The sequence below is a fragment of the Pleurodeles waltl genome, chromosome 7, assembly GCF_031143425.1.
Source record: "Pleurodeles waltl isolate 20211129_DDA chromosome 7, aPleWal1.hap1.20221129, whole genome shotgun sequence".
NCBI lineage: Eukaryota > Metazoa > Chordata > Amphibia > Caudata > Salamandridae > Pleurodeles > Pleurodeles waltl.
The window spans coordinates 87,308,552-87,329,753 of NC_090446.1; the positions used below are offsets into that span (position 1 = coordinate 87,308,552).

The 21,202-nt window shown below is 49.1% G+C and overlaps 1 protein-coding gene across 2 annotated transcripts in view; it reads right to left on the reverse strand.

The window, feature by feature from the left end:
* NOP2 (NOP2 nucleolar protein) overlaps positions 1-21,202 on the reverse strand; it is a 318,038-nt gene that overhangs the window by 45,434 nt on the left and 251,402 nt on the right. For both annotated transcript variants that reach the window (XM_069243103.1, XM_069243104.1), the window contains exon 15: positions 7,455-7,552. In XM_069243103.1, coding sequence (XP_069099204.1) covers positions 7,455-7,552 — 98 coding nt within the window. The remainder of the gene's footprint in view (positions 1-7,454; positions 7,553-21,202) is intronic.

Sequence of the window (21,202 nt, forward strand, 5' to 3'; positions counted from 1 at the left end):
CCTGCAAGCTCCCCGCAAGAAGCGTGAGACTTGCAACACTGCACCCGGCGACCCCGACTCGGCTGGTGGAGATCCGACACCTCAGGAGGGACCCCAGGACTACTCTGATACTGTGAGTACCAAAACCTGTCCCCCCTGAGCCCCCACAGCGCCGCCTGCAGAGGGAATCCCGAGGCTTCCCCTGACCGCGATTCTTTGAACCTAAAGTCCCGACGCCTGGGAGAGACCCTGCACCCGCAGCCCCCAGGACCTGAAGGACCGGACTTTCACTGGAGAAGTGACCCCCAGGAGTCCCTCTCCCTTGCCCAAGTGGAGGTTTCCCCGAGGAATCCCCCCCTTGCCTGCCTGCAGCGCTGAAGAGATCCCGAGATCTCTCATAGACTAACATTGCGAACCCGACGCCTGTTTCTACACTGCACCCGGCCGCCCCCGCGCAGCTGAGGGTGAAATTTCTGTGTGGGCTTGTGTCCCCCCCGGTGCCCTACAAAAACCCCCTGGTCTGCCCTCCGAAGACGCGGGTACTTACCTGCAAGCAGACCGGAACCGGGGCACCCCCTTCTCTCCATTCTAGCCTATGCGTTTTGGGCACCACTTTGAACTCTGCACCTGACCGGCCCTGAGCTGCTGGTGTGGTGACTTTGGGGTTGCTCTGAACCCCCAACGGTGGGCTACCTTGGACCAAGAACTAAGCCCTGTAAGTGTCTTACTTACCTGGTTAACCTAACAAATACTTACCTCCCCTAGGAACTGTGAAAATTGCACTAAGTGTCCACTTTTAAAACAGCTATTTGTGAATAACTTGAAAAGTATACATGCAATTTTGATGATTTGAAGTTCCTAAAGTACTTACCTGCAATACCTTTCGAATGAGATATTACATGTAGAATTTGAACCTGTGGTTCTTAAAATAAACTAAGAAAAGATATTTTTCTATACAAAAACCTATTGGCTGGATTTGTCTCTGAGTGTGTGTACCTCATTTATTGTCTATGTGTATGTACAACAAATGCTTAACACTACTCCTTTGATAAGCCTACTGCTCGACCACACTACCACAAAATAGAGCATTAGTATTATCTCTTTTTGCCACTATCTTACCTCTAAGGGGAACCCTTGGACTCTGTGCATACTATTCCTTACTTTGAAATAGTGCATACAGAGCCAACTTCCTACACCTCACAATATTAAGGCTGTTACTAAAACATAAGCAACATACAAAACTATAAGTAGCAGTGGCTCCATAAATGTACGCCAGTGCCAGCTCCTGGGGCGTGTTCAAACCATAGAAATTCCAAAACAAAACTTCAGATCCCCCCACCCCCCACACTAGTAGTGAATGACACACTATGCTCATTGTGAGGCTACCGGACTTCTGACCACAGTGTAACATGATTGTTTAACAAAAAGACTTCTCTGTTCAGGATCATACAGTTGTTCAGGGGACAAGTTTTTCAATTAGTGTGTATGCTGGTGTGAGCACCGTGCTTGCATGGATACTGTGAGGATTGTGGTGTATTATAAGGTATGGCTGTGCAACCTTACAGTGTAATACATTAGCAAAACTGTCTTGGGTCCAGACAGGCTTGGTTGTAAAACCTTTAGCTCAACCCTGGGTAGCAGTGACTACAAGCAGCCAGGCTTAAACACAGGAGCTAGTTTAAAGCATTCAGAAGCACCAAATGACGAATTAAGAAACACACAACACAAACGAAATCAACACCAATTTATAAAAAGAGTATATTTTAATTTAAAGTCCAAGATGAGCAAAATCCACAGGAGGGTTCTGGAGATATATATATTCTTAAGTAAACCGTAAGTCTCAGCTTTTTAGTCCAAACTGCAAACAAGCCTCGGTACTCAAAGTTTAGACTTGGTCACCAAAGCAGTCTCAAGCCAAGTTCCACACTTTACAAGAGCACAACAGACTTCAATGGAGTGGTCCTGATGCTGGGGATGCAGGATGTCGGAAAACGCTCTGGGTGCAGTGAGGTCGACGTGGGGTTCTCATTGCATTTACTCCTTAGTCCGCGGGCAAGGTTCGGTGACTTTGGCCACAGAACTGTGTCCCTTAAGTCCTCTTTGGGCCAGTAGAAGGTCAGCTGCGGCTGGGCTACTGATCTCTGTACACAACAGGTCCAGATGTACTCTTTGGTGAAGGCTGGTGTCCAATCTGGATGTAGACAACTTTCCCTGGTCTAGTAGACTCAAGTGCAACTTTTGGCCTTCGAGGATCGGTCTCTTGGGTAGCCCAGCGGCAACCCGCAGCGATTAAAAGAATGTGGAAACTGACTTGAAGGAGTGGACTTCTTCAGCTTTTATGGCCCAGGAGCTGCTTTCAGGGGAATCAGCCAACTGACCCTTGGAGTCCCTTCTTTGGTCTGGAGCTTGTGAGCAACTTTCCCACGAGCCAGAAGCCACAGGGACAGTCCTCTCTTAGCTAGCCCAAGGTTTGGCAGGTGCAGTCCAGCAGACACTGCAGCCTGTTTTTTGCCAGATGCAAGGGTCTGTGGGGCAATCCTCCTTCAGCCCTTTTTCCAGTTCCGTCATGACCTGAGGTTCAGGGTGCCATATTTCTGCCCAGAATGTGCCCTAGAAGAGAGGGGGGGGGAGAATGATGCGGGCACTAGTCAATGGGCTGCCAGGATCCCTACCACCCTGTGACTCTATCCAGCTGTGTGTGGCCTCTAGCAATGCTAGAGTGCACTATTCTGCCCACTCTCAAGATGGCTGAACCCTTCCTTGGAAGTTAGACGCTTGGTATCCCACCCTAGAGGTGTGGCTACCTGGGGATACCCGCCCTCTGGAAAACCGGTTTGGGCACTGGTCTCCCCTCTCTGTCCCTGTCACCAGCCTGTCCACCTGAACAAAGTGGCAGCCCTTCAGGGATGTGATCACCATTTGCCCAGCAAAGTTAGCTTTGTCTCTGAAGCTCACCTCTTAGGCCAGCACCTGAGTGACATTCGGCAAGGCAAGCAAGCTACTAAAATGTATGAGGCTCAGAGTCATTGCCACTACTCCCCAGGAGGGTAGAAGGCTGTCTGGTGGTCAGCAAACATGTGAGGCCAATGGACAAAATAGGCAACAAAGTGACAACTTTCTAAAAGTTGCCTTTCCTTAAAATTAAGAAAAAATTTGTATGGTCAATACAAGGGGGAAGTAATCCTAGACTTCTAAAATAGATTATTAATTTGACAATTATGTAGATCCAATCTTTATTGCATTAGTTGTACTTTATTCCTTTTACGCAAATTAAACAACATGTATTACACATTATTAATAGTTATAAATATTCCTTGTGGTAGTAGGTGCTCCTAATAATAAAAACACAGTGAAAATGAATATTGTGAAGGGGAGTGGTGGTGTTATATACAATATGTACTGAAGGTGGTTAAGAACAATATAGGCTTCCAACGGCTCTGTCAATCCAGGAAGCCCTGAAGTCACATAGATTTTTTTACAATTTCAATCCACATTCAATTTCATGTCGACGTTTCGACCCCATGTATAGATATAAATCAATGGGTCATCAGGACTGGGGATACTTTCTATTCGGTAGCACCTAAGGGTTCCAGAAATTACTTATGGTCTTCTGGTCAGTAACATCTTCATGATCAATGATTCAATCAACGATGTGGTGAAGCCTAGTCTATGTCTATCAATCCAATGTGTGCAGTACTCCGTTGGGTTTCTGTCAGCGTGGTATAGTCACAAGATAGCCGTGCAATAATGATGTCTGGAAAGGCGCATGGAATGTATTTATTAATTCTCGTAACATCCACTCGTGCTCTGTAGGATTCTATCAGAGTGGTACATTCACAGGACAGCCGAGCAATAATAGTGGCTGGAAAGGCTCACGGTGTTTATTTACTTATTCTTGTAACGGCCACTCATGGAGCCGGGGGTCATAAATTATCATCAAGATTATACAGATCTTGGAGCATGTGCAACACTATTGTACACTGTTAAGCTATTACAACAAGAATTAAGTGATAAATATCTGATATTACTCGTGACATCGTTACGATTGCTACTGCAGATGCCATCCAAAGTTAGTGAGGATATTTCTGAAGTCATCAGCAATACAACGCAACGGGGGGAGCGAAAGCTGTTTATCCAAACAGGACATATTGTTTGTTTACCTTGAAACCTAAACATCGCTGTAACTTAAAGTTTCACATTAAGTTTTAATGAACAAAATACTAGCCTATATAGAACTGTCGTCCAACTGTGGCCTGTGAATAAATTATCCGGGATATCCCAAAGATTCTATGCTGGACAGAATCTGATCTGTAAGCAGCTGAGGCATCAACTGAAAATCCAGGAGAATCCAAATATAAAGGCAAAAACATAAAAGCAGGCTTAACCATTAAGCAAAAAATACTCAACGTAATGAGGTCTCGGAAGTTAGAGATTAAAAAAGATTTACAGCTGGGACTTGAAAAAGGGAAAACCCGGAAAACAAGAAAGTAGTAAGGTTTCTAAATATCATATCTATCATAGCAGGCGAGAAAGTCCTAAAATTCTGCTGCAGGGGTGGATTCAAGAAAATTATGTTAGTGCCAAGTGGAAAAAAAAAACTGGTTTTCAAAGTCCTTAGGGTCAAAGTAAATTAGTGTAGGAAGTTGGCTCTGTATGTGCTATTTCAAAGTAAGGAATAGCATGCGCAGAGTCCAAGGGTTCCCCTTAGAGGTAAAATAGTGGTAAAAAGAGATAATACTAATGCTCTATTTTGTGGTAGTGTGGTCGAGCAGTAGGCTTATCCAAGGAGTAGTGTTAAGCATTTGTTGTACATACACATAGACAATAAATGAGGTACACACACTCAGAGACAAATCCAGCCAATAGGTTTTGTTATAGAAAAATATCTTTTCTTAGTTTATTTTAAGAACCACAGGTTCAAATTTTACATGTAATAGCTCTTTTGAAAGGTATTGCAGGTAAGTACTCTAGGAACTTTGAATCATTACTTTAGCATGTATACTTTTTACATAAAACACAATAAGCTGTTTTAAAAGTGGACACAGTGCAATTTTCACAGTTCCTGGGGGAGGTAAGTTATTGTTAGTTTCAACAGGTAAGTAAGGCACTTACAGGGTTCAGTTCTTGGTCCAAGGTAGCCCACCGTTGGGGGTTCAGAGCAACCCCAAAGTTATCACACCAGCAGCTCAGGGCCGGTCAGGTGCAAAGGTCAAAGAGGTGCCCAAAACACATAGGCTATAATGGAGAGAAGGGGGTACCCCGGTTCCAGTCTGCCAGCAGGTAAGTATCCGTGTCTTCGGAGGGCAGACCAGGGGGGTTTTGTAGGGCACCGGGGGGGACACAAGATAGCACAGAAAGTACACTCTCAGCAGCGCGGGGGCGGCCGGGTGCAGTGTGCAAACAAGCGTCGGGTTTCCTTCAGTTTTCAATGGGAGACCAAGGGGTCTCTTCAGCGATGCAGGCAGGCAAGGGGGGGGCTCCTCGGGGTAGCCACCACCTGGGCACGGGAGAGGGCCTCCTGGGGGTCACTCCTGCACAGAAGTTCCGTTCCTTTAGAGGCTGGGGGCTGCGGGTGCAGGGTCTTTTCCAGCCGTCGGGAAATGGAGTTCAGACAGTCGCGGTCAGGGGGAGCCTGGGGATTCCCTCTGCAGGCGTCGCTGTGGGGGCTCAGGGGGGACAACTTTGGTTACTCACAGTCGTAGAGTCGCCGGAGGGTCCTCCCTGAGTTGGTTGTTCTCCACCAGTCGAGTCGGGGTCGCCGGGTGCAGTGTTGCAAGTCTCACGCTTCTTGCGGGGAGTTGCAGGGGTCTTTAAATCTGCTCCTTGTAACAAAGTTGCAGTTCTTTTGGAGCAGGGCCGCTGTCCTCAGGAGTTTCTTGTCTTTTTCGAAGCAGGGCAGTCCTCAGAGGATTCAGAGGTCGCTGGTCCCTTGGAAAGCGTCGCTGGAGCAGGTTTCTTTGGAAGGCAGGAGACAGGCCGGTAAGTCTGGGGCCAAGGCAGTTGGTGTCTTCTGTTCTTCCTCTGCAGGGGTTTTTCAGCTCAGCAGTCCTTCTTGTAGTTTCAGGAATCTCGTTTCTAGGTTCAGGGAGAGCCCTAAAATACTAAATTTAAGGGCGTGTTTAGGTCTGGGGGGGTTAGTAGCCAATGGCTACTAGCCCTGAGGGTGAGTACACCCTCTTTGTGCCTCCTCCCAAGGGGAGGGGGTCACATCCCTAATCCTATTGGGGGAATCCTCCATCTGCAAGATGGAGGATTTCTAAAAGTTAGAGTCACCTCAGCTCAGGACACCTTAGGGGCTGTCCTGACTGGCCAGTGACTCCTCCTTGTTGCTTTCTTTGTTCCCTCCAGCCTTGCCGCCAAAAGTGGGGGCCGTGGCCAGAGGGGGCGGGCAACTCCACTAAGCTGGAGTGCCCTGCTGTGCTGTGACAAAGGGGTGAGCCTTTGAGGCTCACCGCCAGGTGTTACAGCTCCTGCCTGGGGGAGGTGTTAGCATCTCCACCCAGTGCAGGCTTTGTTACTGGCCTCAGAGTGACAAAGGCACTCTCCCCATGGGGCCAGCAACATGTCTCTAGTGTGGCAGGCTGCTGGAACCAGTCAGCCTACACAGATAGTCGGTTAAGTTTCAGGGGGCACCTCTAAGGTGCCCTCTGTGGTGTATTTTACAATAAAATGTACACTGGCATCGGTGTGCATTTATTGTGCTGAGAAGTTTGATACCAAACTTCCCAGTTTTCAGTGTAGCCATTATGGTGCTGTGGAGTTCGTGTAAAACAGACTCCCAGACCATATACTCTTATGGCTACCCTGCACTTACAATGTCTAAGGTTTTGATTAGACACTGTAGGGGCACAGTGCTCATGCACTGGTACCCTCACCTATGGTATAGTGCACCCTGCCTTAGGGCTGTAAGGCCTGCTCGTGGGGTGTCTTACCTATACTGCATAGGCAGTGAGAGGCTGGCATGGCACCCTGAGGGGAGTGCCATGTCGACTTACTCATTTTGTTCTCACTAGCACACACAAGCTGGTAAGCAGTGTGTCTGTGCTGAGTGAGGGGTCTCTAGGGTGGCATAATACATGCTGCAGCCCTTAGAGACCTTCCCTGGCATCAGGGCCCTTGGTACCAGAGGTACCAGTTACAAGAGACTTATCTGGATGCCAGGGTGTGCCAATTGTGGAATCAAAAGTACAGGTTAGGGAAAGAACACTGGTGCTGGGGCCTGGTTAGCAGGCCTCAGCACACTTTCAATTCAAAACATAGCATCAGCAAAGGCAAAAAGTCAGGGGGTAACCATGCCAAGGAGGCATTTCCTTACAATTAGCAATTGACAATTAAGTAAAAAGTGTATACTAAAGTGAGATGATACTTGCTCAAATGCACAGAGATCAACCATCCGGCCAATGGGCCTTCTGAAGAGATTAAGATACTGGAATAATCTTCCCCCAGGCAACATATGTAATGTACAATATACAAACCTTGTGAACCCCTCCTTTCCAAAGTCGAGCCCACTCTGCACCAGCTTCACATTCCGCTTCTTCAGGGCATAGTCCACCACCCACTCATTTTCCTCCACCTGTCATAAAAGACACAATAAAGGAGAAGACCAGTGAGAGTGTGAAGAACAGAGAATCTCAGCCACAAACACTGCACTAGTTCTTAGTGTTGTCTCCAAGGACACCTTGTAGGAAGTTGGCTCTGTATGTGCTATTTCAAAGTAAGGAATAGCATGCACAGAGTCCAAGGGTTCCCCTTAGAGGTAAAATAGTGGTAAAAAGAGATAATACTAATGCTCTATTTTGTGGTAGTGTGGTCGAGCAGTAGGCTTATCCAAGGAGTAGTGTTAAGCATTTGTTGTACATACACATAGACAATAAATGAGGTACACACACTCAGAGACAAATCCAGCCAATAGGTTTTTATATAGAAAAATATCTTTTCTTAGTTTATTTTAAGAACCACAGGTTCAAATTCTACATGTAATATCTCATTCGAAAGGTATTGCAGGTAAGTACTTTAGGAACTTTAAATCATAAAAATTGCATGTATACTTTTCAAGTTATTGACAAATAGCTGTTTTAAAAGTGGACACTTAGTGCAATTTTCACAGTTCCTAGGGGAGGTAAGTATTTGTTAGGTTAACCAGGTAAGTAAGACACTTACAGGGCTTAGTTCTTGGTCCAAGGTAGCCCACCGTTGGGGGTTCAGAGCAACCCCAAAGTCACCCCACCAGCAGCTCAGGGCCGGTCAGGTGCAGAGTTCAAAGTGGTGCCCAAAACACATAGGCTAGAATGGAGAGAAGGGGGTGCCCCGGTTCCGGTCTGCTTGCAGGTAAGTACCAGCGTCTTCGGAGGGCAGACCAGGGGGGTTTTGTAGGGCACCGGGGGGGACACAAGCCCACACAGAAATTTCACCCTCAGCAGCACGGGGGCGGCCGGGTGCAGTGTAGAAACAAGCGTCGGGTTTGTAATGGAAGTCAATGGGAGATCTAGGGATCTCTTCAGCGCTGCAGGCAGGCAAGGGGGGGGTTCCTCAGGGAAACCTCCACTTGGTCAAGGGAGAGGGACTCCTGGGGGTCACTCCTCCAGTGAAAGTCCGGTCCTTCAGGTCCTGGGGGCTGCGGGTGCAGGGTCTCTCCCAGGTGTCGGGACTTAGGATTCAAAGAGTCGCGGTCAGGGGAAGCCTCGGGATTCCCTCTGCAGGCGGCGCTGTGGGGGCTCAGGGGGGACAGGTTTTTGTACTCACAGTCTTAGAGTAGTCCTGGGGTCCCTCCTGAGGTGTTGGATCGCCACCAGCCGAGTCGGGGTCGCCGGGTGCAGTGTTGCAAGTCTCACGCTTCTTGCGGGGAGCTTGCAGGGTTCTTTAAAGCTGCTGGAAACAAAGTTGCAGCTTTTCTTGGAGCAGGTCCGCTGTCCTCGGGAGTTTCTTGTCTTTTCGAAGCAGGGGCAGTCCTCAGAGGATGTCGAGGTCGCTGGTCCCTTTGGAAGGCGTCGCTGGAGCAGGATCTTTGGAAGGCAGGAGACAGGCCGGTGAGTTTCTGGAGCCAAGGCAGTTGTCGTCTTCTGGTCTTCCTCTGCAGGGGTTTTTCAGCTAGGCAGTCCTTCTTCTTGTAGTTGCAGGAATCTAATTTTCTAGGGTTCAGGGTAGCCCTTAAACACTAAATTTAAGGGCGTGTTTAGGTCTGGGGGGTTAGTAGCCAATGGCTACTAGCCCTGAGGGTGGGTACACCCTCTTTGTGCCTCCTCCCAAGGGGAGGGGGTCACAATCCTAACCCTATTGGGGGAATCCTCCATCTGCAAGATGGAGGATTTCTAAAAGTCAGAGTCACTTCAGCTCAGGACACCTTAGGGGCTGTCCTGACTGGCCAGTGACTCCTCCTTGATGCTTTCTTTGTTCCCTCCAGCCTTGCCGCCAAAAGTGGGGGCCGTGGCCGGAGGGGGCGGGCAACTCCACTAAGCTGGAGTGCCCTGCTGGGCTGTGACAAAGGGGTGAGCCTTTGAGGCTCACCGCCAGGTGTTACAGCTCCTGCCTGGGGGAGGTGTTAGCATCTCCACCCAGTGCAGGCTTTGTTACTGGCCTCAGAGTGACAAAGGCACTCTCCCCATGGGGCCAGCAACATGTCTCTGGTGTGGCAGGCTGCTGGAACTAGTCAGCCTACACAGACAGTCGGTTAAGTTTCAGGGGGCACCTCTAAGGTGCCCTCTGTGGTGTATTTTACAATAAAATGTACACTGGCATCAGTGTGCATTTATTGTGCTGAGAAGTTTGATACCAAATGTAAGGAAATGCCTCCTTGGCATGGTTGCCCCCTGACTTTTTGCCTTTGCTGATGCTATGTTTACAATTGAAAGTGTGCTGAGGCCTGCTAACCAGGCCCCAGCACCAGTGTTCTTTCCCTAACCTGTACTTTTGTATCCACAATTGGCAGACCCTGGCATCCAGATAAGTCCCTTGTAACTGGTACTTCTAGTACCAAGGGCCCTGATGCCAAGGAAGGTCTCTAAGGGCTGCAGCATGTCTTATGCCACCCTGGAGACCTCTCACTCAGCACAGACACCCTGCTTGCCAGCTTGTGTGTGCTAGTGAGGACAAAACGAGTAAGTCGACATGGCACTCCCCTCAGGGTGCCATGCCAGCCTCTCACTGCCTATGCAGTATAGGTAAGACACCCCTCTAGCAGGCCTTACAGCCCTAAGGCAGGGTGCACTATACCATAGGTGAGGGTACCAGTGCATGAGCATGGTACCCCTACAGTGTCTAAACAAAACCTTAGACATTGTAAGTGCAGGGTAGCCATAAGAGTATATGGTCTGGGAGTTTGTCAAACACGAACTCCACAGCACCATAATGGCTACACTGAAAACTGGGAAGTTTGGTATCAAACTTCTCAGCACAATAAATGCACACTGATGCCAGTGTACATTTTATTGTAAAATACACCCCAGAGGGCACCTTAGAGGTGCCTCCTGAAACTTAACCGACTATCTGTGTAGGCTGACTAGTTTTAGCAGCCTGCCACAAACCGAGACATGTTGCTGGTCCCATGGGGAGAGTGCCTTTGTCACTCTGAGGCCAGTAACAAAGCCTGCACTGGGTGGAGATGCTAACACCTCCCCCAGGCAGGAATTGTCACACCTGGCGGTGAGCCTCAAAGGCTCACCTCCTTTGTGCCAACCCAGCAGGACACTCCAGCTAGTGGAGTTGCCCGCCCCCTCCGGCCAGGCCCCACTTTTGGCGGCAAGGCCGGAGAAAATAATGAGAAAAACAAGGAGGAGTCACTGGCCAGTCAGGACAGCCCCTAAGGTGTCCTGAGCTGAAGTGACTCTAACTTTTAGAAATCCTCCATCTTGCAGATGGAGGATTCCCCCAATAGGGTTAGGATTGTGACCCCCTCCCCTTGGGAGGAGGCACAAAGAGGGTGTACCCACCCTCAGGGCTAGTAGCCATTGGCTACTAACCCCCCAGACCTAAACACGCCCTTAAATTTAGTATTTAAGGGCTACCCTGAACCCTAGAAAATTAGATTCCTGCAACTACAAGAAGAAGGACTGCCTAGCTGAAAACCCCTGCAGCGGAAGACCAGAAGACGACAACTGCCTTGGCTCCAGAAACTCACCGGCCTGTCTCCTGCCTTCCAAAGATCCTGCTCCAGCGACGCCTTCCAAAGGGACCAGCGACCTCGACATCCTCTGAGGACTGCCCCGGCTTCGAAAAGACAAGAAACTCCCGAGGACAGCGGACCTGCTCCAAGAAAGGCTGCAACTTTGTTTCCAGCAGCCTTGAAAGAACCCTGCAAGCTCCCCGCAAGAAGCGTGAGACTTGCAACACTGCACCCGGCGACCCCGACTCGGCTGGTGGAGATCCAACACCTCAGGAAGGACCCCAGGACTACTCTGATACTGTGAGTACCAAAACCTGTCCCCCCTGAGCCCCCACAGCGCCGCCTGCAGAGGGAATCCCGAGGCTTCCCCTGACCCCGACTCTTTGAATCCAAAGTCCCGACGCCTGGGAGAGACCCTGCACCGCAGCCCCCAGGACCTGAAGGACCGGACTTTCACTGGAGAAGTGACCCCCAGGAGTCCCTCTCCCTTGCCCAAGTGGAGGTTTCCCCGAGGAATCCCCCCCTTGCCTGCCTGCAGCGCTGAAGAGATCCCGAGATCTCTCATAGACTAACATTGCGAACCCGACGCTTGTTTCTACACTGCACCCGGCCGCCCCCGCGCTGCTGAGGGTGAAATTCCTGTGTGGGCTTGTGTCCCCCCCGGTGCCCTACAAAACCCCCCTGGTCTGCCCTCCGAAGACGCGGGTACTTACCTGCAAGCAGACCGGAACCGGGGCACCCCCTTCTCTCCATTCTAGCCTATGTGTTTTGGGCACCACTTTGAACTCTGCACCTGACCGGCCCTGAGCTGCTGGTGTGGTGACTTTGGGGTTGCTCTGAACCCCCAACGGTGGGCTACCTTGGACCAAGAACTAAGCCCTGTAAGTGTCTTACTTACCTGGTTAACCTAACAAATACTTACTGTAAAGAAATGGCTCCCTGTTGCAGTTACCCCCCACTTTTTGCCTGATGCTGACTTGACTGAGAAGTGTGCTGGGACCCTGCTAACCAGGCCCCAGCACCAGTGTTCCTTCACCTAAAATGTACCATTGTATCCACAATTGGCACACCCTGGCATTCAGATAAGTCCCTTGTAACTGGTACTTCTAGTACCAAGGGCCCTGATACCAAGGAAGGTCTCTAAGGGCTGCAGCATGTCTTATGCCACCCTAGAGACCCCTCACTCAGCACAGACACACTGCTTACAAGCCTGTGTGTGCTAGTGAGAACAAAATGAGTAAGTCGACATGGCACTCCCCTCAGGGTGCCATGCCAGCCTCTCACTGCCTATGCAGTATAGGTAAGACACCCCTCTAGCAGGCCTTACAGCCCTAAGGCAGGGTGCACTATACCATAGGTGAGGGTACCAGTGCATGAGCACTGTGCCCCTACAGTGTCTAAACAAAACCTTAGACATTGTAAGTGCAGGGTAGCCATAAGAGTATATGGTCTGGGAGTTTGTCAAACACGAACTCCACAGCACCATAATGGCTACACTGAAAACTGGGAAGTTTGGTATCAAACTTCTCAGCACAATAAATGCACACTGATGCCAGTGTACATTTTTTTGTAAAACACACCACAGAGGGCACCTTAGAGGTGCCCCCTGAAACCTAACCGACTATCTGTGTAGGCTGACTAGTTTTAGCAGCCTGCCACAAACCGAGACATGTTGCTGGCCCCATGGGGAGAGTGCCTTTGTCACTCTGAGGCCAGTAACAAAGCCTGCACTGGGTGGAGATGCTAACACCTCTCCCAGGCAGGAATTGTCACACCTGGCGGTGAGCCTCAAAGGCTCACCTCCTTTGTGCCAACCCAGCAGGACACTCCAGCTAGTGGAGTTGCCCGCCCCCTCCGGCCAGGCCCCACTTTTGGCGGCAAGGCCGGAGAAAATAATGAGAATAACAAGGAGGAGTCACTGGCCAGTCAGGACAGCCCCTAAGGTGTCCTGAGCTGAGGTGACTCTAACTTTTAGAAATCCTCCATCTTGCAGATGGAGGATTCCCCCAATAGGGTTAGGATTGTGACCCCCTCCCCTTGGGAGGAGGCACAAAGAGGGTGTACCCACCCTCAGGGCTAGTAGCCATTGGCTACTAACCCCCCAGACCTAAACACGCCCTTAAATTTAGTATTTAAGGGCTACCCTGAACCCTAGAAAATCAGATTCCTGCAACTACAAGAAGAAGGACTGCCTAGCTGAAAACCCCTGCAGCGGAAGACCAGAAGACGACGACTGCCTTGGCTCCAGAAACTCACCGGCCTGTCTCCTGCCTTCCAAAGATCCTGCTCCAGCGACGCCTTCCAAAGGGACCAGCGACCTCGACATCCTCTGAGGACTGCCCCTGCTTCGAAAAGACAAGAAACTCCCGAGGACAGCGGACCTGCTCCAAGAAAAGCTGCAACTTTGTTTCCAGCAGCTTTAAAGAACCCTGCAAGCTCCCCGCAAGAAGCGTGAGACTTGCAACACTGCACCCGGCGACCCCGACTCGGCTGGTGGCGATCCAACACCTCAGGAGGGACCCCAGGACTACTCTGATACTGTGAGTACCAAAACCTGTCCCCCCTGAGCCCCCACAGCGCCGCCTGCAGAGGGAATCCCGAGGCTTCCCCTGACCGCGACTCTTTGAACCTAAAGTCCCGACGCCTGGGAGAGACCCTGCACCCGCAGCCCCCAGGACCTGAAGGACCGGACTTTCACTGGAGAAGTGACCCCCAGGAGTCCCTCTCCCTTGCCCAAGTGGAGGTTTCCCCGAGGAATCCCCCCCTTGCCTGCCTGCAGCGCTGAAGAGATCCCGAGATCTCTCATAGACTAACACTGCGAACCCGACGCCTGTTCCTACACTGCACCCGGCCGCCCCCGCGCTGCTGAGGGTGAAATTTCTGTGTGGACCTGTGTCCCCCCCGGTGCCCTACAAAACCCCCCTGGTCTGCCCTCCGAAGACGCGGGTACTTACCTGCAAGTGGACCGGAACCGGGGCACCCCCTTCTCTCCATTCTAGCCTATGTGTTTTGGGCACCACTTTGAACTCTGCACCTGACCGGCCCTGAGCTGCTGGTGTGGTGACTTTGGGGTTGCTCTGAACCCCCAACGGTGGGCTACCTTGGACCAAGAACTGAACCCTGTAAGTGTCCTACTTACCTGGTAAAACTAACAAAAACTTACCTCCCCCAGGAACTGTGAAAATTGCACTAAGTGTCCACTTTTAAAACAGCTATTTGTCAATAACTTGAAAAGTATACATGCAATTTTGATGATTTGAAGTTCCTAAAGTACTTACCTGCAATACCTTTCGAATGAGATATTACATGTAGAATTTGAACCTGTGGTTCTTAAAATAAACTAAGAAAATATATTTTTCTATATAAAAACCTATTGGCTGGATTTGTCTCTGAGTGTGTGTACCTCATTTATTGTCTTGTGTATGTACAACAAATGCTTAACACTACTCCTTGGATAAGCCTACTGCTCGACCACACTACCACAAAATAGAGCATTAGTATTATCTATTTTTACCACTATTTTACCTCTAAGGGGAACCCTTGGACTCTGTGCATGCTATTCCTTACTTTGAAATAGCACATACAGAGCCAACTTCCTACACTTACCTCCCCTAGGAACTGTGAAAATTGCACTAAGTGTCCACTTTTAAAACAGCTATTTGTGAATAACTTGAAAAGTATACATGCAATTTTGATGATTTGAAGTTCCTAAAGTACTTACCTGCAATACCTTTCGAATGAGATATTACATGTAGAATTTGAACCTGTGGTTCTTAAAATAAACTAAGAAAAGATATTTTTCTATACAAAAACCTATTGGCTGGATTTGTCTCTGAGTGTGTGTACCTCATTTATTGTCTATGTGTATGTACAACAAATGCTTAACACTACTCCTTGGATAAGCCTACTGCTCGACCACACTACCACAAAATAGAGCATTAGTATTATCTCTTTTTGCCACTATCTTACCTCTAAGGGGAACCCTTGGACTCTGTGCATGCTATTCCTTACTTTGAAATAGCACATACAGAGCCAACTTCCTACATTGGTGGATCAGCGGTGGGGTACAAGACTTTGCATTTGCTGGACTACTCAGCCAATACCTGATCACACGACAAATTCCAAAATTGTCATTAGAAATTCATTTTTGCAATTTGAAATTTTTCCAAATTCTTAAAAGTCCTGCTAGGGCCTTGTGTGTTAAGTCCCTGTTTAGCATTGTCTTTTAGAGTTTAAAAGTTTGTTAAAGGTTTGAAATTAGATTCTAGAAACAGTTTTAGATTCTTTAAAAAGTCTTCCAACTTTTAGCAAAATAATGTCTGATACAGAGATGAATGTGGTGGAACTCGACACCACACCTTACCTCCATCTTAAGATGAGGGAGCTAAGGTCTCTCTGTAATATCAAAAAAATAACCATTGGCTCCAGACCTACCAAAATTCAGCTCCAGGAGCTGTTGGCAGAGTTTGAAAAAGCCAACCCCTCTGATGATGACATCACAGAGGAAGAAATTAGTGACTTGGAGGCCAATGTCCCTCCTCCAGTCCTAAATAGGGAGAACAGCACCCCTCAAGTCCTGTCTCCAACTGTGTTAGTCAGAAATAGTGAGTCCCTCACAGGAGGGTCCCACATTTCTGAAATCACTGAGGATGCTCTCAGTGAAGATGACCTCCTGTTAGCCAGGATGGCCAAAAGATTGGCTTTAGAGAGACAGCTCCTAGCCATAGAAAGGGAAAGACAAGAGATGGGCCTAGGACCCATCAATGGTGGCAGCAATATAAATAGGGTCAGAGATTCTCCTGACATGTTAAAAATCCCCAAAGGGATTGTGACAAAATTTGAAGATGGTGATGACATCACCAAGTGGTTCACAGCTTTTGAGAGGGCTTGTGTAACCAGAAAAGTGAACAGATCTCACTGGGGTGCTCTCCTTTGGGAAATGTTCACTGGAAAGTGTAGGGATAGACTCCTCACACTCTCTGGAAAAGATGCAGAATCTTATGACCTCATGAAGGGTACCCTGATTGAGGGCTTTGGATTCTCCACTGAGGAGTACAGGATTAGGTTCAGGGGGGCTCAAAAATCCTCGAGCCAGACCTGGGTTGACTTTGTTGACTACTCAGTGAAAACACTAGATGGTTGGATTCAAGGCAGTGGTGTAAGTAATTATGATGGGCTGTACAATTTATTTGTGAAAGAACACCTGTTAAGTAATTGTTTCAATGATAAACTGCATCAGCATCTGGTAGACCTAGGACCAATTTCTCCCCAAGAATTGGGAAAGAAGGCGGACCACTGGGTCAAGACAAGGGTGTCCAAGACTTCAACAGGGGGTGACCAAAAGAAAGGGGTCACAAAGACTCCCCAGGGGAAGGGTGATGAGACAACCAAAACTAAAAATAGTAAAGAGTCTTCTACAGGCCCCCAAAAACCTGCACAGGAGGGTGGGCCCAGAGCCTCTTCACAAAACAATGGGTACAAGGGTAAAAACTTTGATCCCAAAAAGGCCTGGTGTCATAGCTGTAAACAGCATGGACACCAAACTGGAGACAAGGCCTGTCCCAAGAAAGGTTCCACTCCAAACTCCCATCCAGGTAACACTGGTATGGCTAGTCTCCAAGTGGGATCAACAGTGTGCCCAGAGCAAATCAGGGTCCACACTGAAGCTATTCTAGTTTCTGAGGGTGGGGTGGATTTAGCCACACTAGCTGTCTGGCCGCCTAACATGCAAAAATACAGACAGCAACTCTTAATTAATGGGACTAGAATAGAGGGCCTGAGGGATACAGGTGCCAGTGTCACCATGGTGACAGAGAAACTGGTTTCCCCTGGCCAATACCTGACTGGAAAAACTTACACAGTCACCAACGCTGACAATCAGAGAAAAGTACATCCCATGGCAATGGTTACTTTAGAATGGGGAGGGGTCAATGGCCTGAAACAGGTGGTGGTCTCCTCAAATATCCCAGTGGACTGTCTGCTTGGAAATGACCTGGAGTCCTCAGCATGGGCTGAGGTAGAACTAAAAACCCATGCAGCAATGCTGGGTATCCCTGAACTGGTGTGTGTGAAAACAAGAGCACAATGCAAGGCACAGGGTGAACAAGTAGAGCTGGAGTCTGGAAGAATGGCCCAGCCTACCAAGAGAACAGGAAAGTCAGTTGGGAAACCAACTACAACACAGCAAAAGAAAGGGAACCTCTCTTCTCAGGAAGAAGTTCTGCCCTCTGAGGGAACTGAGCCTTTGGAGCTTGAACCTTATCAGGTTGAGCTCTTGGGCCCAGGGGGACCCTCAAGGGAGGAGCTGTGTAAGGGACAAGAAACCTGTCCCTCTCTTGAAGGCCTTAGGCAGCAAGCTGCTGAAGAGTCCAAAGGCAAGAAAACTGGAACGCACAGGGTCTATTAGGAAGATGGACTCCTGTACACTGAGGCCAGAGACCCCAAACCTGGTGCCACTAGGAGAGTGGTAGTGCCTCAGCTGTTCAGGAAGTTCATCCTAACATTGGCCCATGACATTCCCCTTGCTGGACATTTGGGACAAACCAAGACGTGGGAGAGGTTAGTCAACCACTTCTACTGGCCCAATATGTCCAACATGGTTAAGGAGTTTTGCCTCTCCTGCCCCACCTGTCAAGCCAGTGGTAAGACAGGTGGACATCCAAGGGCCCCCCTCATTCCACTTCCAGTGGTGGGGGTTCCCTTTGAAAGAGTGGGTGTGGACATAGTTGGTCCACTACAACCTCCCACAGCCTCAGGAAATATGTATATCCTGGTAGTAGTGGATCATGCTACCAGGTATCCTGAAGCTATTCCCCTTAGGTCGACTACTGCCCCTGCAGTAGCCAAGGCCCTCATTGGTATCTTTACCAGAGTGGGTTTCCCTAAGGAGGTGGTGTCTGACAGAGGTACCAACTTCATGTCAGCATACCTAAAGCACATGTGGAATGAGTGTGGAGTGACTTATAAATTCACTACACCATACCATCCACAAACTAATGGCTTGGTTGAGAGATTCAACAAGACATTAAAAGGCATGATCATGGGGCTCCCAGAAAAGCTCAAAAGGAGATGGGATGTCCTCTTGCCATGTCTGCTTTTCGCTTACAGAGAGGTGCCACAGAAGGGAGTAGGATTCTCACCCTTTGAACTTCTGTTTGGTCATCCTGTAAGGGGACCACTTGCCCTTGTTAAAGAAGGCTGGGAGAGACCTCTCCATGAGCCTAAACAGGACATAGTGGACTATGTACTTGGCCTTCGCTCTAGAATGGCAGAGTACATGGAAAAGGCAACCAAAAACCTTGAGGCCAGCCAACAGCTCCAGAAGTTTTGGTATGACCAAAAGGCTGCACTGGTTGAGTTCCAACCAGGGCAGAAAGTCTGGGTTCTGGAGCCTGTGGCTCCCAGGGCACTCCAGGACAAATGGAGTGGCCCTTACCCAGTGCTAGAAAGGAAGAGTCAGGTCACCTACCTGGTGGACCTGGGCACAAGCAGGAGCCCCAAGAGGGTGATCCATGTGAACCGCCTTAAGCTCTTCCATGACAGGGCTGATGTGAATCTGTTGATGGTAACAGATGAGGATCAGGAGGCAGAGAGTGAACCTCTCCCTGATCTTCTGTCATCAGACCCAAAAGATGGCACAGTAGATGGAGTGATCTACTCAGACACCCTCTCTGGCCAACAGCAAGCTGATTGTAGGAGAGTCCTACAACAGTTTCCTGAACTCTTCTCCTTAACCCCTGGTCAGACACACCTGTGTACCCATGATGTGGACACAGGAGACAGCATGCCTGTCAAGAACAAAATCTTTAGACAGTCTGACCATGTCAAGGAAAGCATCAAGGTGGAAGTCCACAAGATGCTGGAATTGGGAGTGATTGAGCGCTCTGACAGCCCCTGGGCTAGCCCAGTGGTCTTAGTCCCCAAACCTCACACCAAAGATGGAAAGAAAGAGATGAGGTTTTGTGTGGACTACAGAGGGCTCAATTCTGTCACCAAGACAGATGCTCATCCAATTCCAAGAGCTGATGAGCTCATAGATAAATTAGGTGCTGCCAAATTCTTAAGTACCTTTGACTTGACAGCAGGGTACTGGCAAATAAAAATGGCACCTGGAGCAAAAGAGAAAACAGCATTCTCCACACCTGATGGGCATTATCAGTTTACTGTTATGCCCTTTGGTTTAAAGAATGCCCCTGCCACCTTCCAAAGGTTGGTGAATCAAGTCCTTGCTGGCTTGGAGTCCTTTAGCACAGCTTATCTTGATGATATTGCTGTCTTTAGCTCCACCTGGCAGGATCACCTGGTCCACCTGAAGAAGGTTTTGAAGGCTCTGCAATCTGCAGGCCTCTCTATCAAGGCATCCAAATGCCAGATAGGGCAGGGAACTGTGGTTTACTTGGGACACCTTGTAGGTGGAGGCCAAGTTCAGCCACTCCAACCCAAGATCCAGACTATTCTGGACTGGGTAGCTCCAAAAACCCAGACTCAAGTCAGGGCATTCCTTGGCTTGACTGGGTATTACAGGAGGTTTGTGAAGGGATATGGATCCATTGTGACAGCCCTCACTGAACTCACCTCCAAGAAAATGCCCAAGAAAGTGAACTGGACTGTGGAATGCCAACAGGCCTTTGACACCCTGAAACAAGCAATGTGCTCAGCACCAGTTCTAAAAGCTCCAGATTATTCTAAGCAGTTCATTGTGCAGACTGATGCCTCTGAACATGGGATAGGGGCAGTTTTGTCCCAAACAAATGATGATGGCCTTGACCAGCCTGTTGCTTTCATTAGCAGGAGGTTACTCCCCAGGGAGCAGCGTTGGAGTGCCATTGAGAGGGAGGCCTTTGCTGTGGTTTGGTCCCTGAAGAAGCTGAGACCATACCTCTTTGGGACTCACTTCCTAGTTCAAACTGACCACAGACCTCTCAAATGGCTGATGCAAATGAAAGGTGAAAATCCTAAACTGTTGAGGTGGTCCATCTCCCTACAGGGAATGGACTTTATAGTGGAACACAGACCTGGGACTGCCCATGCAATGCAGATGGCCTTTCCAGGTTCTTCCACTTAGAAAATGAAGACTCTCTTGGGAAAGGTTAGTCTCATCCTCTTTCGTTTGGGGGGGGGTTGTGTAAGGAAATGCCTCCTTGGCATGGTTGCCCCCTGACTTTTTGCCTTTGCTGATGCTATGTTTACAATTGAAAGTGTGCTGAGGCCTGCTAACCAGGCCCCAGCACCAGTGTTCTTTCCCTAACCTGTACTTTTGTATCCACAATTGGCAGACCCTGGCATCCAGATAAGTCCCTTGTAACTGGTACTTCTAGTACAAAGGGCCCTGATGCCAAGGAAGGTCTCTAAGGGCTGCAGCATGTCTTATGCCACCCTGGAGACCTCTCACTCAGCACAGACACACTGCTTGCCAGCTTGTGTGTGCTAGTGAGGACAAAACGAGTAAGTCGACATGGCACTCCCCTCAGGGTGCCATGCCAGCCTCTCACTGCCTATGCAGTATAGGTAAGACACCCCTCTAGCAGGCCTTACAGCCCTAAGGCAGGGTGCACTATACCATAGGTGAGGGTACCAGTGCATGAGCATGGTACCCCTACAGTGTCTAAACAAAACCTTAGACATTGTAAGTGCAGGGTAGCCATAAGAGTATATGGTCTGGGAGTTTGTCAAACACGAACTCCACAGCACCATAATGGCTACACTGAAAACTGGGAAGTTTGGTATCAAACTTCTCAGCACAATAAATGCACACTGATGCCAGTGTACATTTTATTGTAAAATACACCCCAGAGGGCACCTTAGAGGTGCCCCCTGAAACTTAACCGACTATCTGTGTAGGCTGACTAGTTTTAGCAGCCTGCCACAAACCGAGACATGTTGCTGGCCCCATGGGAGAGTGCCTTTGTCACTCTGAGGCCAGTAACAAAGCCTGCACTGGGTGGAGATGCTAACACCTCCCCCAGGCAGGAATTGTCACACCTGGCGGTGAGCCTCAAAGGCTCACCTCCTTTGTGCCAACCCAGCAGGACACTCCAGCTAGTGGAGTTGCCCGCCCCCTCCGGCCAGGCCCCACTTTTGGCGGCAAGGCCGGAGAAAATAATGAGAAAAACAAGGAGGAGTCAC